General features: G+C 40.4%; 1 protein-coding gene across 2 annotated transcripts in view; it reads right to left on the bottom strand.

Annotated features, from left to right (window-relative positions):
• The window catches only part of LOC309698512 (RNA-binding motif, single-stranded-interacting protein 3), a 296,725-nt gene that overhangs the window by 217,692 nt on the left and 53,570 nt on the right, over window positions 1-25,463 (bottom strand). For both annotated transcript variants that reach the window (XM_082521018.1, XM_082521020.1), the window contains exon 3: window positions 7,919-8,155. In XM_082521018.1, coding sequence (XP_082377144.1) covers window positions 7,919-8,155 — 237 coding nt within the window. The remainder of the gene's footprint in view (window positions 1-7,918; window positions 8,156-25,463) is intronic.

The following is a 25,463-nucleotide window of genomic DNA, read 5'->3' as shown; positions in this document are numbered from 1 at the left end:
AACAGTGATTTCACAGATGAGACGCTACGAATTGCCATGAAACACGGCCAAGAAACAACACTAAGCCAGCAATGGCATGTAAATATGACAGTCCACATGATATGAACAAGAGAAGGCACCCATTTAAATCCCTGTAAGATCTGCCAGCACCCTTCCTAATCCACCTTCTAACATCCCCCATTGTGTTCAACATCTAATATCAACCATGAACCGCTGCTAAATGAAGAGTGGTGGTATACCACAGCCAGGAATTTACATGGACCGCCCGCTCTTGTGAAATAGGAAATGAAACATACGGAGGCTTGGAAGCGCTGTCAGATTCTGGATATTCCTGTGGTCTGGGTTTTCAAGATCCTGTGGCCCGAGCCTTTAATTCCTAATGGTGTAGAAAGCCAAGCTCTGGTCACGACAGGAAATGCCTTCTAGGTGAAACATCCACCCAAAAAGCATTCGTTCAGAAGTGTCAAACGCAAAAGGTTTCCCTCTAAATTGGATTGGTGCACTAGTAAACAAAGTGCTTTGTCATCGTGACCATGCTCATTTGGTTAGAATCCAGCCAGCTGCAGAAGTATTTAAAGAGAAATTCATGTTCTGCCTTAGTTAAAATGAGCAACTTTTGTGCATTACAGACAAAACTGTACTTGACGCTTCTGTGGAAACCTATTTATACGAGTCAAATATAACAAACGACGGGAAACAGAGCATTTTAAAAAAAAAAGTGTGGGAGCCTGGGCTTATCCTGTTGATTTCAATGTGTGAAAAAAAAGATGTGAAATTTGTAAGGTGTGTAATTTCTAATTTCCACTTCCCTGACAGTTTTTACCAGATTCTACTGGCACTGTCTACCAGGACAAATCCACATCCCAATGCCCCAAAAACAAAAAACTAATGATTAACATTTTCAAATGTGAACACATCTACATGCATGCAGCAGGCATTTATATATATCGGAAATATGTGAACTGACAAGCGCTGGGGATCGGCAGCTTCAATTTATAGTAGAAATGGCTCAAGTGCAAAGATAATTACTGATGTGTATGTTTTGCTTGTAACAATTTTCAGAAAATATTCAGCATGAAAATACATCAATGCTGACAGCAGTTTTATGGTTTAATGGATTTGCCTAAACACACACAAATTGGCCGTTATGTGTTATTTCCATACTAAAAATTGAAGCAGAGATACTGCGATGACTTGGTAGGGTTGATGCTGTAAATTCGACTGTTTGTAAATGTTAGTGCGACGGCAGCGGATACGGTCGTGGGAGGCTGGAGCTAAGGAGTGTCATAAGAAGTAAATGCACATTCATAGAGAGAGACACACTCATGGCACTCAGTGTGCACCGTTGAAGCAAATTAAGGAAGTCTTGGCAGCCTTTTAATGGTCTGTCACAGTCTAACAGGTTTAGAGTGCTTACAATGGACACAGGCACTAAGCCCGGCAGCTCGCACTTAATTGTTGAGAACCTGTGTGTGTGCGCATATGTGAGTGTGTGTACACTTTTAGAGATATTCTGCGCCTGTAACTAAAGTCAATGATTCTCATTACGAGGACAGATAAAATAACGCTTCATGCCTGTCAGTCTGACTGGTTCAATAAAATGACAATTCCAGCTGATACATTATGATGAATGTGGTGCCAATAAAAAAAGTGTTTCCAGCCACTGTTTGACTGTTATTGTAGAGACAGTGATCCTAAACCCGCGAACCTCATGCACAGTAACGTTCTCATTTATCTGAGTATAGGAAGCTAATTGTGTGTCTATTTTCCACGGAAAGGAATTCTGTTCTCTTAACAATTACAAACAAACCAACGGCAGACAAAGGCGAAGGCAAAGAAGAAGCCACGCAGGGCACAAACCCATAAGTGGATTGAGTTATTGACTCAAGCAGCCAATAATAAACAAAACATCAAGTGTCTCAATTTTCAAGTGCTGCCTGAAGAAATCAACATGGCAAATAAAACCATTTGTTTTTCTCTGTGTAGCCCATGCTCTATCAGCCAGCAAAATGGTCCACCAAGGACAAGGTGGGAGTGCCTAAAAACATCCCTTTAATGGCTGGAGATTCTGAGCTGTGTGACCTAGAATATGTTTGACAATCTTCTTTTAATTAGGCCTCGAAGACACGACTCATTCCAACTGCTGTCCCGAGAGCTAAATTAATTACTGAGACAAAGCCCATTCTAGCTCATGGCAAAGATGAATCATTGCAGTATTTGGGGAATGAGCAATGCGCTTCGTTCACGAGCTGATAAAAGAGGCTCGCAGTGTAAAGCTAATGCACTTCCTTACACATTGGCATCTGTTGCCTCTGCTATTAGGAAGTCCTAACTATTTTTCTCTTGGAAGGAACATTTCTTTGAAAAACATGCCATGAGGAAAAAAGCTTGGACTCCATGACAGCAGATCTGAATCCCTGCCTCACCTCCCCACTCACTCTTTTCAGCGTTACTTCACTTCCAGAGGTCTGATTACTGTGCTTCCTTTGTGGATCCACAAATAACTAATCTCAGCTCAGTTGCCTTTGTGCAGGCCCTGAGCCAGCAGTTGCACCCTCACCCTCTGCCAGAAATCAGGCCATTCATTCAGCTAAATGACAGTATCATCTGTCATCCAGTATAAATGGATGTTTGTGAGTTGCGGGTAATTAAGCTAATCACAACACAAAGAGTTGTGCCAGAGTTCAGCCCTCACAAAGACAGACAGTTGAAAAGGTGAGCTGGATGAATTTATAGCACACCTGCACCTAGTTTATACGTGAAAATGCAGAGAACCATTATTCTGCTGAAATCTCCATTGATGATGTTATCGGATATCAAACACAAGGGTTCATGATCAAAGTTAAATGCTGGTCATGGTTGTTAAAAAGACACACCGGAGCAACATTTTGCAGATTCCTCTCGTTCCCTTTTTATCTTCCTTTCCGTCTATTCCACCCTTTTTGATTACCGCCTATTGTATCACAGTCTTGCAGTGTCTCCTTCTGTCTCTTCTCTGAATTTCTAGACCTTGTGAATCTGGATATGTGCCGGGAATCCCTGCTAGCCCGTTTGTATTGACTGAATCATTTGCCAGTTTGTGCTCGGCACATCTAATGAGGTAACAATCAGAGTTTACTGAGGCAACAACAGTGGATTAAATTGAAGGTTTCAAAGGGATGTCCAAGTTCTCAGATAAAGGAGTGATAACATACCCAAATGTATTCATTAGAGGGGGAAAAAATGGATCTTGTTATGTATACCTGATAAGAGCATTAGTACTGCAGGGCATAACATTTTAAAATGTGTTCCAACAGTTCTTAAAACAATTCCCAAGCTGTGGGGAGGAAAGCTGGTTTTGTCCTCTGCAGCACGTGTGTAGGTGTCTCTATCTATATGTTATGAAGAGAGATGAACTCTGCAGCAGTATATAGACGCAATGCGGGCTGACCCTTGAGTTCAGAATGCATCCCCAGTCTTTCCACATATATCTTGTCACAACACCAAAGGAGCAAAAGGCCTCAGTTTTTTTATTCCCTCCAACATATGCACTCATATCTGCATGAATTCAGTTTAACTTGGTTATAAGCACATTACATGGACACAGTCAACTCAAGTAGACCATGTTGGTAACTCAATTCCCCCCAGTTGTAAACAATTAAACAGTTAAACGGCAAATACAAGACCACAATCCCAAGAATGCCTTACATGTGAAATAATGAAACACTATCACAACCATGAATAATATCTGGACAGGATAAACTGAGGGGACAACAAAGCAATGTTGATGTGAGGCTCTTTGATCATAATATGATGTAAAGAAGAAGCATACCATCAGAAATGAAACAGCTCACAGGTCACACAGTAAAAGGCGTTTATGTAAGGATAGAAGGTGACTAAAAACACATGCTCTTTTTCTGTTTTGTGTCAATCACACACAGAAAAAATAAAAGGAAAGCTTGCTTGCTATTTAAAAATCCAAGGATGTTGAGGTTGGCAGAAAGCATTACTTAGATTAGTTTTTACATAAAACATAGGGGGGGAAAAGTGCTTGTAAGAATGGGAGTGAATGAGGCAAATTGTATAAAGCACTTTGAGTGCCCAAGCACACTATAAGCACTATGTAAGAACCAGTCCGTTTAGCATTTACTTCAATCCCAGCTTTGATGGCAATTCAGTCTGCCCAATCATCACGCAGATATGCCTGATCACCTTTGTAGCAAACCTGATCAAAATAAGGATTAGGTGTTTTCAGCTGGAACAGCTAGTGGATCGGGGTTGGGAAATAACATCGTTATTCAACAGTAATTAGCAAAACAATGTTATGAACACATTAATTCACTCAAACACGTTTCTTTCAAAGCTTCTTAAAACCCTGTAAACAAGATTCAAACCATATTCCTACTGTTTAAATATCAATTTTCCATCTACAGGTTTCTAGGCTTGATTGAAATGACTGTCAGCACTGACAATACATTTTATAAAACATTAAGAACCTCAAGTCCTTTGAGTCTCATACAATAATGGAAGAGAAAAAAAACAAATTTAGGAGCCTAACACTATGTTTCATTGTAGAGTTTTAAGTGTTTGTTTGCAAGCAGTCCAGTAGTTGTTGAAATATTTCAACCGGAACCAAAATATTGGACAGGCTGACCAACACTATCACAGAGAGCCTTCTATAATGGCTAAGCACACCATTGTTTTTCTTGTGACATTACCAATAAGTCTGATGTGTCACATGGCCCTCTTCCTATTGAAAAAACAAAAGTTGTATCCAAGATGGCCGACGTCTAAATGGCCACCATGGTCACCACCCATCTTGAGGAGTTCGCCTCCTCACATATACTAATGTGCCACAAACAGGACTTTAATATCACCATCCATTCCCATGTTATTACGGTGTATCCATATAAATGGCCCACCCTGTATAATCAAAATCAAGTGTTTCGGTGTCCAAGTTTATTATTAAAGTCTGCTTTAAACCACTAACCATCTCAGTAATTTCCCTGTAACTCCTTATGTGTAGTGTGAGAATGTCAAACAATACAATGGCAGAGGACACACACGCACACACGCACACACACACACACACACACACACGGCAAATCTGCAGTTTATGAAAGAACTTTGTATGCGTTAGTATTGCACAGTTGCTGGAAATAGGAGAATCCATCTATTTGACTCTCTTTTTAGTCACATCTTCTGACGTCTACGTGACTTTCTTTACTGTGTTTTGTCAGCCCGTGGTTCCCTGAGGGGTATTCACCATATTAAAAGTGGAAATGTATCTCCTTCCATTGTAATTACAAACCCACTGAAGGCAAAGCTTCTTGATCTCTGCTGGATCCTAACTTGCCTTTCTGTTTCCCCCCCTTTATTTACTCACCTCTCTTAGCCGGAAGGACAGACACACGCTAAGCTATCAGTTCTGTTTTCTTTCCTTTCTGTTGGGCATTCTTTGCATCTAATACGCCTGAAATTACAACAGCATTTGGAGGGGCAATAAAAAATTGACGGATTTACAGGGGAAACGAACTTTCAGAGGGGTATCGGTTTCAGTGTCTTCGAGATATACTGGATTTCAATTCCATATAAATATAGTATGTGTTGTCTATGAGAAGCTTAAAACACAAAGCAGACTCAAAAGCTGGAACCATTCTTTGGTTTACTGTAAGTGTCTGGATTAGCCATCTCTAGTCACTGTAAATCTTCCTTGAGGCCAAGTGTTGAGGCCAAAGCATGATAGTAGGGAAGAAATTACCTTCTGCAGGGAGAAAATGAAAACTGCCAAAAAGCAAACAAGTATCCCCACTGTCCCATGAAAACAGGGCAGTTAAAGCCAGCTAAGATAAGGGCAGGAGTTTGATGATCCTGTGGTGATCAGCAACCAAGACAGGTTAGACGTGGAGTGTGAGAAGTATGGCTTAGCAACATCGTACAAAAACACATACAGAGCAATAGAGTGGAAAAGAAGAAGAATAAAAGAAAAAAGAAAAAGAAACGGTCTGTTGTGAATCTATCTTCTCAGTTTTTTAACAATAATAAAATCATGTGTGCCATTACTATGCATTTTCGGAAATTTGAAAATTTGTGGGGTTTTAAACAATGATGCAATTAAAAAAAAATCAACCCATTAGAAATTGATTGACACTTTTTTCTTCAGTCTACAAAGTGATAAACAGCCAACCAAATGATAAAAAAAAAAAAACCCCAACAAAACCAAAAAACATAATATTTCTATTGTTTTTAAATCCTGTCCAATCTAAAGTTAATTTCACTACCAATGCCAAAATGTTACACTTTCTGGTGACCTACTGTATGCAAAACCCAGATTTCAGTCTCCTCACTCCCACAAAGCGAATTATCACTAATATACATGCACTGTATGTGAATGCAGAACATATAGGGCTACACACAGCAGAGAATGGAGTGTGCTGATAATAACTTCCTCCCTTTAAGGGAATACGGACACTAATCCTACAGATGGCTGTTGCCTGGGTGGATATCGAGCTTTGAAACGCTTCATGAAGATCAGCACTATTTTCCACTGAGGAAAACAATGACCATGCTCAGTCAGAGGAGGACAAAAGTGGCTTTATGATAGCTCTTTTTTAAATTGTTTGTTGCATAAAAAGAACTAAGACACTCATGGGTCCTGTGTGTGCAGATGTTGATGACTGTGCCTGATATCTCTGGTGGGATGTGGCAGCAGGACAAGAAAGGACCGTAATGCTCCCAAAAACTTATGACAACTGATCGAGCGGCGCCGCATCTACAATAACAGAATCAGCATTTATGTCTGTTGTGGAATGTTCTCTGTTGTTCTTCAACAGTATTGTGCAAATGCTGGAACCAAAAACAGAGCTCTTATTTGCCTCAGGTAGCAGAAGTGGTCTAATTGACAACAGCGGCAGAGATGGTGTTTGTTAGTGATGGCGACGATTTTGTACTGCAAGCAAAAGCAGGACTTCTGTATTGAAATGAAGCGTACACACACAAAGAACAGTTAGGGCTCTTAAAGAACAACCGTTTTCCACCTTTCTAAAAAGTATGAATGTGTCCTTTAGTGTGTAAGAAATAACATAAAAGGAATGCTGGATCCGGCAGCTGATGTACAGTGATGATTATCATATCTAAATCCAATCCAATTTCTTTACACGGAGGCGCTTCAGGGGAGTCTCAACATGCAGGCAAGTAGGCAGCAGGGAATTCGCGTGGTGCATATGTAAGATGAGAGAATACCAGAGTGTTGTAATGGAAAAAAGAGAAAATGAGAGAAAGATTTGGTGTGAAGCCTTGTAAAATACATTTATTACAGGAAGAAATACAGAGAGGGGGGAAAAAAAGCTGCCAAATCTTTGTTTCCAGCTCTGTGACTGTGACAGCAACATGACGATAATAAAATTCCTCAATTTGGCTTGTGCCTTAGTTCCAGTCACACCCCAAACGTTACATTAGAAAGGCAGATAGCACAAATAAAGTCAAATCAGACGGATTGCAGAACAGCAATTAATTCCAAGGATAATGACAAGGGAAGCCATCCAGAAGTGTCTCTACCTCAATTAGTCTCTCATTGCACTGCCGATGCAGAGGATGGATGAAAGAAAAACAAATTAAGTTGCAGAGAAGTGAGAAGGAGAGAGAGGGTCAAAGTAAGAGATAGAGCAGGAAGGGGAGGAAGGTTTGAGAGGAAGTGATATACTTGGGTTTGAGAAAAAGAAGGCAAAGATTAAAGCGGAAGACAAAGAAAGGAGTGGGAGGAGGAGATGGAGAAAGAATTTGCTGCGTGCGTAAGAGCTTCCCTGATGGTAACTGCAACCAATCGACTCCAAAGCGAGAGAGAGACAAGAAGAGCATTCTTGGTATTCAAAGAAATTATTGCAACACAGCAGCTAGAAATGACAGAGAGGTGCAGACACAGGAAATTTACTGTACTCACAGCCGTATGCGCTGGGCAGTAAGCGTAGCTAGTGTGCGTGGACTGAGGGTGGTGTTGCGCATGTTGTTGTTGGTGAGATATATAATGCTGCAGACTTGCACGGGTGAAAGAAGGCCCGCTCCAGGCCCCTTGACCACCACTGCTACCACTGGTCCAATTGGAGCCAAGACTTGGACCCATGGCTGCTGACTTACTGCCGTGGAAACCTCTCACTGCTGCACTGGGCTGGAAGGACGGCTGGATAGAAACAACAGAGAGAAAGAAAAGAAGTTTGTTTTGGATAGAGAGTGAGAGAGAAAAAAAGAAACTAAGCGAGTGCAATGATGAACATTGGCATCCAAAACATCACAATCAAAAATGCTGGCGAGCAGTGACTGCCCAACTGCTCGCTCACTGACCTGTATCAAAAGAAAAGCAGGATGTGGCGTCGATCTAAAGACTTCATGCCAAAACATCAAGATTGTTCTCTCACTTTCTTTTCACGCAACTCCCTCTTGCCCCCACCCAACACCAGATGTTGTGAAACTTCCTACTGTCATGGTCGAGATGTGTTCTTGCTGGAAAAGCGCTGATTGGTTTGATAAGATGCTTGGATTACAGGCTCGCAACAAAGCTTCCCAGTATGCCATTAAGTATTGGGTATCAACAGGGTCCAGGAAACACAGGGCTGAATCTGCTGACAGTCTGGCTTATGCAGCTCTGAGATGGGTTACCTCGGCTGTCATGGCCAGTGGAGCACAGAAGAAATACAGGACACACAGGGCACAGAGAGCACACATGCCGATCCATGGCATTTTAACAAGACCTAGGGCAAATACTGCAGGTATCTGCAAACTCTTCTAATTCAGAGTTCACTCCCTCACGTAAAACATCTAAAATATGATGCAATCTTAAGACCATCTGCCACGAATTTAATTTGCATGTGCAAATTGTGTGCAGAGCAAACCACCTTGAATGAAGCACAGCTGTACATCACTAGTTAACATTAATAGTCCCCTTTAGCCCCTGTTGGATTTTCACTGAGGTCAGAGGCCACCCCACACAGGGGTTACTGGAGCAGAGTGATGGCAGCTGTGCTTAGAAAGCTTTCCAGTTCTGTATTCTTCATCACTAAAGAACTGGAGGGGGAAAATGTAAGCCAAAGTTCAGCCTAATTCATACAATACATACAATGACAGGTTTAGGGTTCATGTTAATAAAAAACAGGAGGAATCTGTTCCCCCCCTCAAAGCAGAATAGATGCATTTATACAGCACTACATGGTGGAAAATGAGGCCCAATGGTGTCATAAAACCGTAAGCGCTGGGAAAAAACAGAAATATGCGAAGCACAATTTTGAATCACCAGGTTTCAACCCATGTAAAAATGGAAACTACAGCTGGAAAACAAAAAACAAAAAATAAATAAAGCATCCTCCCCCTTTTAACAAACATATGAAACGCACCGAGATGTTCTTTTCTCTCAGGGCTTAAATAAAAGGCTTAGTCACAGGGTCAGAATTTGAAACTGTGTGTGTGGGCAGGATATAGTGTACCAACAACAAATAAGCATTTTGAGCTGGATCTTGCTGATGGAAGTTATTGGGTGCTATAGAGACATTAACACAATGTTATACTGCTACTGTAAAAGCCAGAGGGGAAGGACGGCCCCCAGTATGGTCCATTAAGCTGCGTGGCCATAGACGCTACTTTAACACAAGCATTCGCCAGTTCATGGCGTTTAAGTGCTGCCCCAAGTCGTGCAACAACCTCCGCTGGTCTAATGAATGAGGACCATTCAGGCAATGAGGAGGCATTTAGGACTAAAGCCTCTATGCAGAGATGTTCTGTTACAGACTCTTTTTCAACGAATTTTAAACATGTTTAATACATTTAAAGGCGATTTGGATGATTCCCTCTTTATATGATAGGGCAGGGCTGTGTTTTACACGAGCCCGAGATCCAAGGGTCCTGACATTCTTGACTAGAATACAGCATTGGTCCCCAGACTGAGATTCATGTCACAGATTTTCAGCGGCTTGTCAGAGAGCTACAGTCTGCCCATATTTCAGCATTTTATAAAAGTGTCTGGTTACAGGTACTTTTCCACTTTTAAGGAGGAGGCTTTTACATATTTGGCAAACAGATGTGTATATACTGTCTGCTGGCTTACACATTTCTTTGTGCTAGCTTATGCATTTCTTTGAAACTCAATTGTAATGGTTTCACTGTAAATCTAACCATCCTGAGTAAGGATAATGCAGGAAGCTGCAGTGGATCCACACAGAGACTACTCACACGAGAGTCAAGACTGGCAGGCAGCTACTCCAGCCAGCTATCATCTATAATACATTTACACTTGTCAGCCTTTGTGTGCAACTTTTAATAAGTCTCTTTCCACAAGGGTCATGTAAAAATCTCTCAGGACTTGCGTAATCAATGCTGGCTCATCAAAACAAAATATATGATTAATTGATTTTTATCAGTTATTTATGAATGCTAGCTCTAATTCATATTCTTATCATGTGATTGAACAGCTTTAACCTAAATGTGAACACGGGTGGTTTTAGGGAGTAAAAAATGTTGGAGCTGCTGCATATGATTCAACCCAGTCTTTCGGCAAAATACCTAATAGCTATGAAGGTCCACAAGGCAAAACATATGACTTTTTTACAATAAAAGCTCATCCCCACACACATATTGTTTGTATAATGTGATATTACAGAAAGTTCAGAAAAAGATCAAATGAAGAGAATATTAAAATGTTAACTATGTTTGCTTTTCTTGGGACATTTTATGCTGTTTTGTCATACTTTGTGAAAAGGTCATCTGAAATTACCTATTAATGGAGGTAACTTGGTGCTGCCCCACAGAACATCCACATATTAATGTCTCATCCAGCGTGTAGGCTTTAAATCATAATACATTAATACATGCTACTAATGGAGGGATGTGCATTATTTTTTGATGCAAGATACTGACATGGTTTAAGTGAAAAGAAAAACTAACTACTTCAGCAAGCCAGGGAATAATCAGCACCATTTATTACTGAAAATTCAAGTAATGCAAAATAATGCTTTTCTTTCAGCTGTGAACAAGTGAGTGAGTGTTGCGGATCCATTAAAACGTAGAGAAGAACCAGAGCGCAGCACCTCTCCTGAGTCCATGTTTCTCTGGTTAAGTGATTTTCCCCATTCTCTTCTCTCTTCCTGGTGATATGGGCATGGTTAGATGCATCAGGGGACAGACCTTTTTGAATTACAGAACTCTTCTCTCTCTTGTCTGTCTTTATTTAATGTGTAATACTGTTAGGTGTTATGGGAAAACCGCTATTTAACTCAGTTGGCACAAAAAGAGTAGCTTTTCTTATTAATTTCATTTTAATTTTCTATTTTTACTTTCTCAGCTCAGTTGTCATTAAATAAATTATACTCACCAGCCACTTAATTATTTTCAACAGCTCATTAACACAGTTACCCAATTAGCCTATCACATGGCAGTATTCAAGTGTATTTAGACATGTGAACACTAGTCAAGACAACCTGGCGAAATTCAAAATGAGCATCGGAATTAAGAAGAAAGGTGATTTAAGTGAATTTGAATGTGCCATGGTTATTCATGCAAGACAGGCTGATCTATTTCAGAAAATGCTGATCTACTGGGATTTTTCCACACAACCATCTGCAGGGTTTACAGAGAACGAACCAAATAAGAGAAAACATCCAGTGTCCAAGCGTCAGTTCTCTAAATGAAAATGCCTCGTGATGCTAGAGGTTAGAGAAGAATGGCCAGACTGCTTTGAGCTGATAAGAAGGCAAAAATAACACACTCGTTACAACTGAGGTATGCAGAAGAGCATCTCTTCTTAGCAGAAGACCGTACCAGGAGCAACTTCTGTCATCTTAGAACACAAACCTGATGCAACACAAAGGCTGCAGTATAGTTTAGAAAAATGTTGCTAGCTCTAATGAAAATAAAATGCACAGAGTGTGTACTTGAATTGAAAAATGTACTCCAGTATAAGAAATACATAAATCTAACCTGGTTTTGGTTGTAATGGCCACTCTAAGTATTGGAGAAGGAAGCAGCATTTTATTTTAGCCTATTTTATAACTCGTGAACTAAAAAGAAGAAAGACAGACATTGTTTCCTCTGGAATCAACCCTCTGTGACCTACGACTATTATGAAACGTCCACTCTAAGGACGGTCATACAGAGCGACTCCTTGTATACTGGAAATATTTCCAAATCTATGTCACAACAGAAGAAAGAATAAAGGGGAAGTTGTTGAGGAAGTAATCAGTGTCCTATTACCAAGACATTACATGGCTTTTGTAGTAAAGAAAGTTTTACAAAAATATGGTGTGTACAGACTTTCTTATAAGATGAATCTAAGACCCTGAGGCAAAACACTGCTTTTTCCCCCCCTTACGAGTTTCCTTAAATTTGATCATAACCTTTAGCTCAAGGTGTAATACCAAATTTGGAGAAATAATATTGTCTCATTGCCTACTCTGCTTACTGTACACATTAAATAACACTGCGCTGTGATTATCTGTTCATCCAGAGGGCATTATGCCCCATTGCTAATGCTCGGTAATGCAGGCAGAAATGTGGATTTCCCACAACACAGTTTCAAATGTGCTGGTTTCCTGTTGTGCTTTATCTGTGCTTTATCTTGGCTCTGTGCTTGTTTTCGAAAAAGCCTGGAGTATTGCCATAAAGGCGTGTTTTTCTCATGTCACCTCCATATTGCCATTTTACAAGAGGCCCACGCAGAATGACGAATGACCACTGGCACAAAACTGCTATGTGCTTAAAAAGGGATTAAACGAGCAAAAATTACGTCTCCAAAACATGACAAACGGCTACACATCCGAGTGCCAAAGCATTTTTTGAAATTGGAAAATGAATTAAAAATGAGAGGCTCTGTGACAATGAAAGTCACCCCAGATGGCATCAGTTAGGGGACATTGTTTTCAAGAGGGTCCTCCACGCATGCTTGCTCTGTTTGGCCAGCTATGAAAGAGATGCAGCTTTCCTTTGGCATCTCTGATGACTGACTTCCTGGAAGCTGTGTTGCGTGAAATGGCCTCTTCTGTACAAGTCCATCTCCTTTGCCAGTCCTCATCCCTTAACACAAGTCAGCTTCCTGCTGCCAAACATGCAGGTTTTGAGTGTCACTCCTGGTAAAATGCAGGAGACAGAGATACGACAGGCTCTCTGGGTCACCCGTAGTTCCGCCTAGTAAGATCACAAATGGAAGCCCTGCTCACTCGCTATCATTCATTCTCCAGTACTTGCGGACCGAGTTCAATCGTAACCAAGGCAACGCGGTGGCAGGGCATGTGTAGATTTTGGCACGTGGGACACGTCTGACAGGTTTCAGGCTGCTCTCAGTTGAAAAGCAAGTGAGAAGTTACCCCTGTGGCCTCCACAATCACTTGAACTGGGGCAAAAAGGACTGGCAAGAACAAAACTCTGTCTCTGCTTCTCTCTCTCTTTCCGCTTATTCTATCAACGCTTTAAGAAAACACTTCTGATGAAAGTCTGGAGGGCCACGCGGTAGGTGGTAACCAAGGCAACAGGGTCAGAGTGTGACATTATACTTGTGATGGCTGACAGCCACTTATACAAGCATTACAACCTTTGGAGTGTGGTGTATACTGTGAACATTTCTGCACTGACCTCACCGCGGCTGCAAAATCTTTATTGACTGGAGTCCCCAAACAAACTGCTGTGACCCTACCTGTTAAGAGACTTTGCTCTAATCTCAGGAGATGAACTGGATTCACAGCGTACACTTCCTGCTGCAATATTATTTCAAGCTATTGGGTGGTTTGACACCAGGTTTGTGTATTCAAGCTCAAAGTGGACTCCTAACCTGTTTTCATACCAAATATAGTCTTTTGCTTTGGCTGAAAGAAGGGTATAGAGGTGCAAAGGGGGTCACAGAGACAGACAAAAAAAACAACAAAAAAAGAGGATAGATGCCAGAAGCAAAGATATTTATTGAATGAGTCTTTATTTACCGAAGAATCTTTGATGAACAATAATATGACCTTTCTGCGCTTGTAGCTCAAAGCAAACCTCACAACATTCTGTGTCTGTTCCACGTCTCACCAAATATTTTCCTTGGCCTCTCACATGTTTTTGCTCTGATGAACTTAAAGGCAGCTGCCGCTGTGAAGCAGATGTAGAGCCCTAAATTTGCATCTTGACCTCCTATGGGAAGCAAATGGGAGTTGATCATGCCAAGTTACATTACTGTTAGCCTAAACTGAAGAATTCTGATTTTGATAAAACCTTCACCATGAAAACTGATACCCAAAGTACACAGTACTCCTTTTCCTGCCGCCTTCCCTTGAACTCCCACTATTCTGGGACCAGCTACAAGAAGCGTTCACCTCCTCCACGGAGAGGCTAGATAAACATTTACACAGGGGTACTTCAGGGAGGGTAGAAAACCTAATACAGGGCTAGGGAAGGATGGATTCGACAGTTCATCACATTAGCCAATTCATCAGTTTGATTCAGATTTTCAATCAATAATCAATGATGGCGTTTGCTGCTCTTTTTCAGCAATTTTTCTGCTTCACGCTGTTGTAGACTGAAGCAGAGTAGCAATCTATGTGGAGATTTTCACGTACTTGTAAGTAACCTCATTCATCTTCAAATAATTTTAATCATAACTGGGTTTGCATCTAAACCAGTTTCTCTTACATTTCAGTGAATCCAAGAATACTCACCATCAGGACTGATTGTGTGGTGAACTGCCAGAAAAAAATCTTTAGCATTAGCCGTTTCACCAAGTGCTCCAAAAATGATATACATGTGTGTTAAATCAACAAAAGGGTACAAAGAATTTATTATATATTGCATAGGACAACAAAGTATGTGTGGGGTAGAAGGATAGATGGATGTCGTACCATGGGAAACCATTTCATTTTGCATTATCAACGTAAGTTACATTTTTGAAATAATGATCTCTCCCTAATTTTGTTCTTTGTGTATAAAGCCAACAATTATTTACACATCACAAAACTGATTTATTAACACCTACCAAAATTCTCCCCTGGGGTGTCAGATTAGGGAAATGCTGTTCCCAAGGGCTGCTACCAGTGACAAATTTATTAGTATTTGTCTGCTGTGCTCTCTTTTCCTATTATTCTTTGGGGTTAAACTGTTACAGGAGTTACTGAGAGCATAAAAAATAAATAGACAACAGGCATAACAACATTTATGGAAATTCTCATTGCTGCAATACCCACGATTCCATGCATATCGCCATAAATCTGTTTAAGTAAATAAGTATGTCTGTTTTTTGTTTTCAAATGATGACATGGGATCTACTTGAAACTTGGTGGAGTTTGGGTGCATTGCAGTCCTTACTTTAAATCAATTTGGACGAAGGGTGGTCTCATTATTGGGATCAGGTTGAAGCCATGCAAAACCTGCACTCCTCTTTTTTGCAAGTCATCATTATCAAAGGCAAAAACGTAACTTCTCATGGTGATTTAACATCGCATATGCATGCTTTGGTCTCACAGGTATGTCACTCTACTCTGTGGAGTCATAACGATGATATTAAATCAGATTAATATACACACACACACATATATATATATATATATATATATATATATATATGTGTGTGTGTGTGTGTGTGTGTGTATTTTTTTTTTTTTTTTTTTTTTTAAAACTCCTGACTGTAGCTTCGCCTGTTTCTGATACTATTATGTCTGTGACAGCAGGCGCTGCACTTGAGTTCTGAATTACAGGAATCCAGGATGAAGGCACAGTACTTCAACACGTTAACAGCAGTATAGAGACAGGCTGTTAATGTCTGCTGCTGAACTATGATTACAGCTGTTTACCCACTGGGGAAGCCGAGCTGTGTCTGAGTGAATCACACCTCCAGACAAATGCTTTTACACTGACATTTTACCCCTCTTTTTATGTATGCTTTTTATACACCCACTTCTCTGGCTCCGTCACTTTGTCTGTTTATGTCGCTCTGTCAATGTCTCCTTTTGTCTCTCTCCCTCTCTCTTTTTTTCCTCTGTGTGTATTTCTAACTCTCTCTACGTGGTCAACTCTCTCTCTCTCTCCTTCTGTCACACTATAAACTGCGGGGATGATGGATGCCCCTGATTGCCTGAAGCCTGTGAGTCCAGTACACTAAATTCCCAGCTCTGTATAGTGCTGTGCGCCATTAAAACAACACCTACACAAAGCAGAAATAGCCACACATGATCACTAAGTGAGCACAGGTCTGTGTGGTCAAAGTAATCTGGGGCGAGGGGCAGACGAATATAATTGACACTAAATCTATAACAAGCACTTGGATTTGTTTTACCAGCTGATTTATGGTTACTGAAACTGTCAAAGCTATTCTTCTCGTTACACAGTCTTCTTATTGAAAAGTTCTGTTAGCTGCAAAAGATATATACAAGTACATATTGCTTTGGGTAATAAAGCGGATATAAAACTCTTATCTACTTTACTTTTGACATTTTCAGTAAATAAATAGCAACATCTTAGTATTGACAAATGGATGAGCAAAAAGCCTTATTGTGCTTTTGCCCATTCTTTAATTTTACCAAAGTAAATACCAGATGAGGCAACAAAGTGTGAGGTAAATTTCTGAAATGCATTGATGTATAAACATGGCTCATTTCACAAAAATGTCAAGACAGATAAAAAAGATTTGTTACCAGCTCTTCCTGTAATCTCTATTGTACATTCCTACATGTAAGTTAGATAAAAGGACAACAGAATGTGTGGTGGTAGTACTCATGTCTGCACAGCTTTGCTCATGGTGAGACAGCGCAGCACTTAGGTTTGGCTGTGCTTCTGTCACTGACACTGTCCCAGCAGGCCAATGTGAGAAGATGGGAAGAGGAGGGGGCGGGGGGCGCGTAAGATGAGAGGTGACGAGCATGGCTTTGAGGTGACGTAAAGTCTTCCATTTCTGTCAGGGATTAAGTCTCTCAGAAAGAAAGACTTACTGAGGGAGAAAGACAGAGAGAAACATATATATAGAAAAAAGAAAGAGAAAGGAAGAAAAGGAGACAAAGGTTATTTTAGGGTCTTTATCCTGCAATAAGGTGCCTTGAGCTGACTACTGTTGTGATTTGGTGCTATATAAATAAAATTAAATTCAAAAGAGAAAAGAAAAAGTGAAAAAAGAAACAAAAAGAAAGAAAAAAAAAGTGACAAACAGAAAGAGAAAGTAAGAAAAAAGTCAGAAAGAGAAAGAAACTAACAGACAGAAAGAGAAAGTACGAAAAAAGTCAGAAAGAGAAAGAAACTAACAGACAGAAAGAGAAAGTACAAAAGAAGACAGAAACCTAAAGACAGAAAGTCTTTGCTTTTCCAAATATCCAGTGAGAAGGGCAATGATAGGGGCCTTGCATCATATCTTTGCTTCTCCTCCCCCTTCTTCTGCAGTGTCCTTGGCTCTGTGTTCCCTCCAGATGGGCCTTGGTTGCTGCAGCACCTCTCATGATGACACGGGCCCCAGCTGCCTACTGCTGCTGCTATTTCTAGGCCTGTACCCCTTCCACCTCAAGGAAACATGATACCACCCTCAAACATACACATCTGTCAGCGATTACAGAATGTACCGTGCAGGTACAAACTTTTGACTTTGGTGGGTTGAAAAACTGCAAAAATGCATAGATTTTTTGCATATATCAAGCAAAGAGCATTTGCCATACTCTGCTTTAAAAGACCACAAGCTGCTGGGCGCACAGCACAAACCTCTCACATAAATGAAAACACAGTCATGCAGACCTGCAGAAAGGGTCAAGGTCAGAAGACATAAAACACCATTCTCCCCTGTACTGTTAATCTCCTCTTCTTTCATGCTTGAAATCTATTTTTGTTTTGTTGTTTTCGTCATATCCCTAGGGTGGCTGGAAATGAAGAATTAAGACAAGAGCACAAGAAAACAAACCAAGTTGCAACTAAGTCAGCGAACACTGCAGCCCTCCAATAACAACAGTTCTTGATAAAAGTCTATTTTCTCTGCACACTGTCTCCACATGATGTTATCATTTTTCTTTAAATTCAATAAAGTCTTCCCTCCCCACTCAGATGAAAACTGTATAGTTCAGAGACGAGCACACAGTTTTGTGAAAGTTTCCCATATGAGTCCGCCTTGTGCAATATGACTTTGCTGAAACGCTGAGGATGTACTGCTGTGAGAGGCTGTTATGAACACAGATCGTTATTAAACCTTGGGCTTTGTTTTGATTTCCACTAAAGAGCAGACAATTACTGTGTGTGCCACATAAAGGAGACAAAATGTCTTCTTCAGTTAAGAATCAGATCAGGCTTTTATAATCACTCTCCTCCTATTTGCCTAGGTTTGTTCTCAGCAAAGGGAACCATCATAAACCACATTTATCCACTTGCAAGCATATGCCTTGGGTAAGAAAAAAAGTGGGTGATCCTAAGGTTTAAAGAAATGAAAAAGATGGGCCACTTTTTTTTACCTATGAGTATTTTCCAAAAATATAGTAAATAAAGGTGAATAATGCATTGTTTTCAATTAGAAGTGTTTAGATTGTCCTTTTTAATATATTACAGCATGTACTGTAAGAGTGGAGAATTCCACATCGCATCTCATGCTCCATCTACTGCTGCAATATCTCTCTATCTCCCTCATTCAACTTAAGGAAGACTCTAGTATAAAACAGAGTGATCCTGCCACTCTGTACCCCAGTCGAGCATCACAGGGTACACATGTACAGTCATGACCACATTCCAGCTTCTCTCTAGACCGCTGACTCAGGGACATGTCAGAACAGTGGCTCTTGGCCCCCTGAGAAAGCTAGACAGCTATACTGTCACTGTTTTGAAAGGTCGGTGCTGTGATATGATTGTACCACGACCTGTCAGACGATGTGTTTTCTTTTCTCCGGGAATACCCCGTTGGTAGGCAAGAGAAAAACGTTTCCTCCTGCCTGTCTTCATAGGAAAGAATGAGATTAGCTGTTTAAACTTGTTGGTAGGAATTTCTTCATTAGCTTGATAAAAACAGATATAAATTTGATCTTCAGATTAAAAACAGCCTTTAAAACCGCATAGCTGTCTATCCAAATTAACAGTTAAAAGCACAAAGTACACAAAGCTAAGGCACTTGAACTGTGCATTCAGTAATTAACTAAGTTAATAAACTGCGAGCACTCATGTTCTTGCTCTGCAGCTGTGGAGTGCAACGAGAATGTGTTCTGCTTAGTGACAGACCTCTGTACCGATTGTCTTCTTGTGTCCTGCCGCAAGCACATGAGAACATGCTCCTCTGGAACAGCAAATGACAGGATGCTAAGCACATCACAATAATCACAGGGCACGAGAGGATAAATGGGAGGCAAGCAGTCAAGGGACAAACATTAAAGCAGCCAAAAATAATGTATAGGCTGCATTTTTTAGCCTGATTCAAACACCAGTGACAGAGCACCATGGTTTACCAGATATACTTATTAAGAACCAACAGATTAGTTTAAAGATGGTTCCTTCAGTAAAAATATGTGGGGCTAATTCAGTTATGCACTAATTTTATTTAGTAAACAGTTCAATTCAGAAAACGAATCACAACAACAGCTGTCTCGGGGTGTTTTACACTGTGAGGTGAAGACACTACAACAAATAATAATGAGACAACCCTCTATAAGCAAGCACTTAGAGACGGTGGGAAGGAAAACTCCCTTGTAACAGGAAGAGAGTGTATAACCTTTTGGTATTGATTAATTAAAATAAAATTTCAGTCTTTTTTTGAACCAGGACTACTTCTTTCAGAAAACAGCTTAAAAGTTAGAGTTGAAGAAAGCTGCTCACCTATGAATAAACTTTGACTACCTATGGACAACAGGGCGATGATGAAATTATGTGCTACCCTTTTGTTAAGTGACAACATACCATTTCCAGAAAAGTCTGCTGCCTTAGCTGAAAATCCATCTTTTTTAAATGTGCAGCAGTGCTTTTGTTGGCAAGGGTTCTACTCAGCTGCCATTCTACCTGTGTGCAGCTATTTATTAGCACTATTCTTTCAGTTAAGCTTTTAACAACTGATGGTGTATGCCACAGCTGCTGGGCTCTCAGTGTAGCAGACACCAATATTAACACTTCAGAAAAAAATGTGTTTCAAGGGGTGCCATCTAAGACACGATTGCAATTTTATTCATGAGTAGTGTCTATTTTCTGGTGTATAAAGGCACTTGTTTCCACCGATCTGGCACAGGTGGTGTACCGAGCAGACCGACCTTCAAAGTGTACTTTTTTTGTTATCATATTTGTAGACGCGATTGGCCGTGCTGCTGTATTTATATTACAGTTTTTCTCAAATGCTAAAACACAAAAGCCAGTCCTCTAAACCAAATGACCAGCTGTCTAAACACATTTACTAAATCTAGCCATCATTTACCAATATCATAAACACATGTCACATGAAGACACAATTCACAGAACACAATCCTCCGTTGTCATAAATCTAAACACATCTTTCCTTGCTAAAACACAAGTTGCAAAAGAACTCTGCTCATATTCTCAAATGAAAGCTCGTGTGATGCAACATGCTTGCCACAGTCAGCAATATTTGAACACAATGAACACACCTGGCGTCATTCATTACACACAACGACTCAAAATTGAAGAAACCTGTTGCTAATGCTGTGACCACATGTATAAAAGCAAGTTCAGAGTGCACAGTATTCTGAAGAGTCCAAACAAACACAATGGATGAGGGCAGAGTCAGAGGAATTCGATGCAGAGGAGGGAGAAGAGCTGGCCCTGGAAGAAGAGGAGCAGGCCAACGAAGAAGAGGAGTTTAAATGAGAGGAGGAAGAGGAGCAGGCCAACAAGGAAGAGGAGAAAGTCCAGGAGGGAGAGCAAGACAACCTCGCACCATCATTATGGACGAGATGCAAGCAACGGTCATTGATCATGTCATTGTCCATGGCATGACAATGGCTGAAGCAGGACTAAGAGTCCGCCCACACCTGAGTAGGTTCACCGTGGCCACAATTATCAGGGCATTCAGACAACACAACGGGTATTGTACTCGATTGCTTTCTTTGTCACAATACAGTTTTACAAACCTGTAAAAGTAGTCTATTGGTTTCAAATCAGTTGTGACTGTATTGTAACACATGTCAATTGACAACACATGTTTCTTTCTTTAGAGTTGAAAGAATGCCACATAGAGGTGGGAGGGTTGCCATATTTACAGCAGCACAAGAAACCCTCATTGTGGATACGGTTCGTGGGAACAACCTAATCAGACTCCGGGAGATCAGAGACAAAGTCATTGCCGATAATGTCAACTTTGAGAGCATTGACGATGTCAGCTTGGCCACAATAGACCGAGTTCTCCGGCGCAAAAAGACGCGGATGAAACAGGTCTATAGGGTTCCCTTTGAGAGCAACTCTGCGCGACACAAAGACCTACGTTACGAGTATGTGCAAGTAAGTTTACATCCATGTTCACAGTACAGTTAGTGGACATACTGTGTTGCTCAGTGGCCTACATTACTTCTGGACAATACTGTGCTACCTGATTGACTGTTGTTCTGAACACCTGTGCCCTTTCACATTTTCACAGAGGATATTACAGTTGGACGCGATGGCCAGACCTCATGAGTACCTCTTCCTGGATGAGGCTGGCTTCAACCTGCAGAAACGAAGGCAAAGAGGCTGTAACATCATTGGCCAAAGAGCCATCACTGAGGTCCCAGGCCAATGGGTGTGTATGTGTGTGTATGTGTGTGTTAATATTACCCTTTGTCCACCGGCATGCTGTCCTTGGGTCTTACAACACCCAACGTCTCCTCACCTTCCTAGAGGAGCTAAAAGACATCCCCCTGGACCGCCAACAACACCATCCTGGGCCCGCACATCACATTTATGTGATCATTTGGGACAATGTCCGCTTCCACAGAACAAACCAAATCAGAGAGTGGTTCACCACTAACAGTGACCACTTTTTAAACGTCTGTCTGCCACCCTACTCCCCTTTCCCGAACCCTATAGAGGAGTTCTTCTCATCGTGGAGATGGAAGGTTTATGACAGACAACCATACACAAGAGAGAACCTCCTAAGGGCAATGGAGCTGGACTGTGTTGACATCCCAGCGGAGGCCTACCAAGGATGGATTCGCCGTTACAGGGCGTTTTTCCCGCGGTGCCTGACAAGAGACAATATAGCCTGCGATGTGGATGAGGTGATGTGACCCGATGCAGCTCAGCGACAGTGATTGTGGTGTGTGTGTGGTGTGAATAACGTAAATAAAAAAAACTTCACACCCTGATCATTGTTTCAGGAGTACTGTTGTGCGCAATAGATTCTGTTTTTGCATCGAGTTGTGTTACAGTAGTGTACGTACATGCAGGATTTTGTATAGATTCATACTCTTCGTATGAAACAAATCTAAATGCCTAATCCTCTGCAGAGATCTACGACGATCCGTTACTGTATGGTTTCTAAAAATATGCATTGGCAGTTATGAAACAAAGAACCTTCTCACAAATTGGGCATTGTGTTTTCAATTGTTTTGCTGTAGTGTGTAATGATGTGTATAGTGTTTACATTTTTGAAAGCTTCGAGCTGCTCTTTTGGTGTGAAAGTTTGCAATTTGCAGTGGGAAGGTGTGGTTGTGTTTATGTAGCTTTAGAAAAGGGTGTTGTGTTTAGACATTGGGGAACATGGTGGAAGCGTTTGTGAAATGTCTTTTAGCATTTGAGAAAAACTGCAACCAAACAATACTTCTGTATTTAGCCATAGGGTGGCAGATACATATTTCAAAGCCTCACATTAAGATCCTTCAAAAACCTTTCTGGTTATTTTTTCCAACTTTGTTTTCTGTCCAAAGTTATACTCTTTTTTTGAAAATACAACAAGAACATTATCTGAAAAGAAATTCTGTTTAAATGAGGACCGATCTGCTACATATCTGCTGATATGTAGCATCAGCACGTGCAAATGCATGTCAGTATAACATCAAAAACAATCACAGACACTTAGAACACCAATTTAAGCCCGTCAGTGGTAAAAACAAGCACTTGACGCAGGCAGTTACCCGGTGGAATTACTTCACAGCTGTTTCACAGTTGCCAGTTGTAGCACTGTCACTCAATAGTTGACTGATATCAAACATTTTTGTCCCTATTAATAATGTAAACTACAAAAAATGATAAAGTAAGATCCGGCTTAGAAATACTGGAATTTGCCTTTAAGTGGACATCATGTCATGCACAGTGTGGAAAAGAATGATCTGTCAACTAATGAACATTACTTTCTGCTCCTGTCGTCATTTCTCAGGGGCCAAATGATTTGGTGCACACTGAAGTATTCACCAACATTCAGCAAATGGCCAAACTAACAATAAATCACAAAACAGCAGGGAGGGTGCGCCTGAGACCACTGAGTCAGCTTAAGAAACTTCATGATTTATGCTAGTCGGAGCCATCAATCTCTGTAATTCAGTTAGAAAAACAGCAATAGCTTCCGAATCCACACCACAAGTCTTCCTTCAGTTCATAGGATCTAATGAAACTATCATTTGAGCTTTTGGTTTATGTTTCGTGGTCAAAGTTTTCACGGGCAAGATGCGTTTCACTGCACTGCACAACACAAATCCTTTGACTGCAGTTTGTGTTCTCTGTGGCTGAGTGAGGCCATGCAGGCAAACGCAGATGGAGCGTCACAATTTCCACCCTGTTTTATTAAGCTGTTAAATAGTGGATTAAGCTGCTGCTCAAATATGACTTTTAACTATTCATATTACACATATTTAGCCAGTATATGTTGACATTCACGTGTGGGCCTCCATGTGCTGCAGCAAAGCTTTTTTCCATCTCACCTTATCATCCAAATCTAACCACAGTGGTCACTCAGTCCTGCTTTTGTGCATCCTGTCCTCCAGGCAGATGAATGAGTATGAAACGTTTTGACAGTTGGGGTTTCAAAATGGAGCCACTGGTTAAGAGAAGTGACATGATATAGACAACAAAGTCAAGCGAAGAGCCAGGAAAACACGGGGCCCCTAAAGTGAAATCCAAAAACAGGACTTTTGCTGTCAACATGTCAAAAGAAACTGACATGACACATCAAAAAAACACCTACATTGAACAGACATGTTACATGAATTCAGAGAGAATGTGTTTGATTAGGCAGTGCTGTGCAAAAGCCCTAAACCACTCTTGCAAATTTTAAGCTTGAGAAACAGTTCTCCAGGCTTTCTGAAGGTCTTTCAAAGTTTTACTCTGGACATAGTTTAGACACTATGTTACTAGCAGATTATCATAAAAATATAATTTGTTCCCATTTATTTAGATGAATCTATGAAAAGGACAGTTTTGCAGGAATAAAATTATATTTTTGCATTACAAGATGATTCCCAAGAAACTATTACTCAAAAACAGGAAACCAGTCAAGTAGTAGGGGTGGGGGAAAAAATCGATACTGTGTAGTATCGTGATATTTTGTTTGCTAATAATGTATCGATACAGGGACAGCAGAAATCGATATTTTGTTACAAAAAAGGTTTTTGTGCTCTGACTTCAGAGCATGTTGATCCTTTTTCTGAGCAAGAATCCTGACATTCCTTCACTGTCCAAATGTGTTTAACTTGTTTTTTGGCAGCAATGAACATGACAGTTTACTTATTTTAATTTAAGACATGTTTTATTTTAATTAAGTTTAAAACTTTTTTATTTAATGTAAAATTATATTTTGTTTTAATTTACATTCAAATTCTTCAGTTGCTGAATGGGCTGCATAGTTTTCATAAATTGCATAGTTCAGAATAGCTATAATTGTACCAGATGGTTGCATTCAGTTAAGTTGGACTAGACTGTAATACAAACCATTCAGTTTGTCAACAATAAAACTGACTGAAATGAGAGAAAGAATGAGTGTGAGACTTTGTTATTAGATAAAATGAATATTGATAAAGTTTACCTTTATGTACAGAATCTGAATATCGCAAAATATTTTTAGAAAATTGCAATAATATTGTATCGTGCGTTAAGTATCGTGATAATATCGTATCGTGGGATATATGGTGATTCCCACCTCTATCAAGTAGAGGAAAAAAGAAGCGACAAGCTTAAAAAGTATATACAGCAGATTTAAACCATGTCCTCAAGAAACAGGAAAAAATTCCAGCAAAGACCTGATACAGAACATAAGAGATGCATCTGCACCGCAGTAGATCCAGCTACTGTTCACTAAAGCCTCATCCGAAATGGTCTTATTGAAAAGGTGGATGTCAAGAAGCCATTTGTAGGGAAGACTTCAGGTCGAACAAAATGAGCTAAATTCAGTTTGTTTTTGGAATCGGCTTTGAACAGGTCAACAGCGACTTTCTTGCTATGGACTTTGAAAGTCTGGGGACAAAACAAAAAGAATGTACACCATAAAAGTTCTATAAATGTTTTTACCCAAACATGACAAAAAAATTCCTTTGTCAAAGCAAAACAAAGTCACAAATGGCCTTTTTTTTGGAGCCCCTATTTAGGACTGAAGCTCCGCAAGACCAGGCAATAACTGTATTAGGCAC

Source organism: Aulonocara stuartgranti (genome assembly GCF_965226115.1).
Source record: "Aulonocara stuartgranti genome assembly, chromosome: 22".
Classification (NCBI taxonomy): domain Eukaryota; kingdom Metazoa; phylum Chordata; class Actinopteri; order Cichliformes; family Cichlidae; genus Aulonocara; species Aulonocara stuartgranti.
Note: the sequence above shows the minus strand (reverse complement) of the source record. Positions and strands in the feature narration are given on the sequence as shown.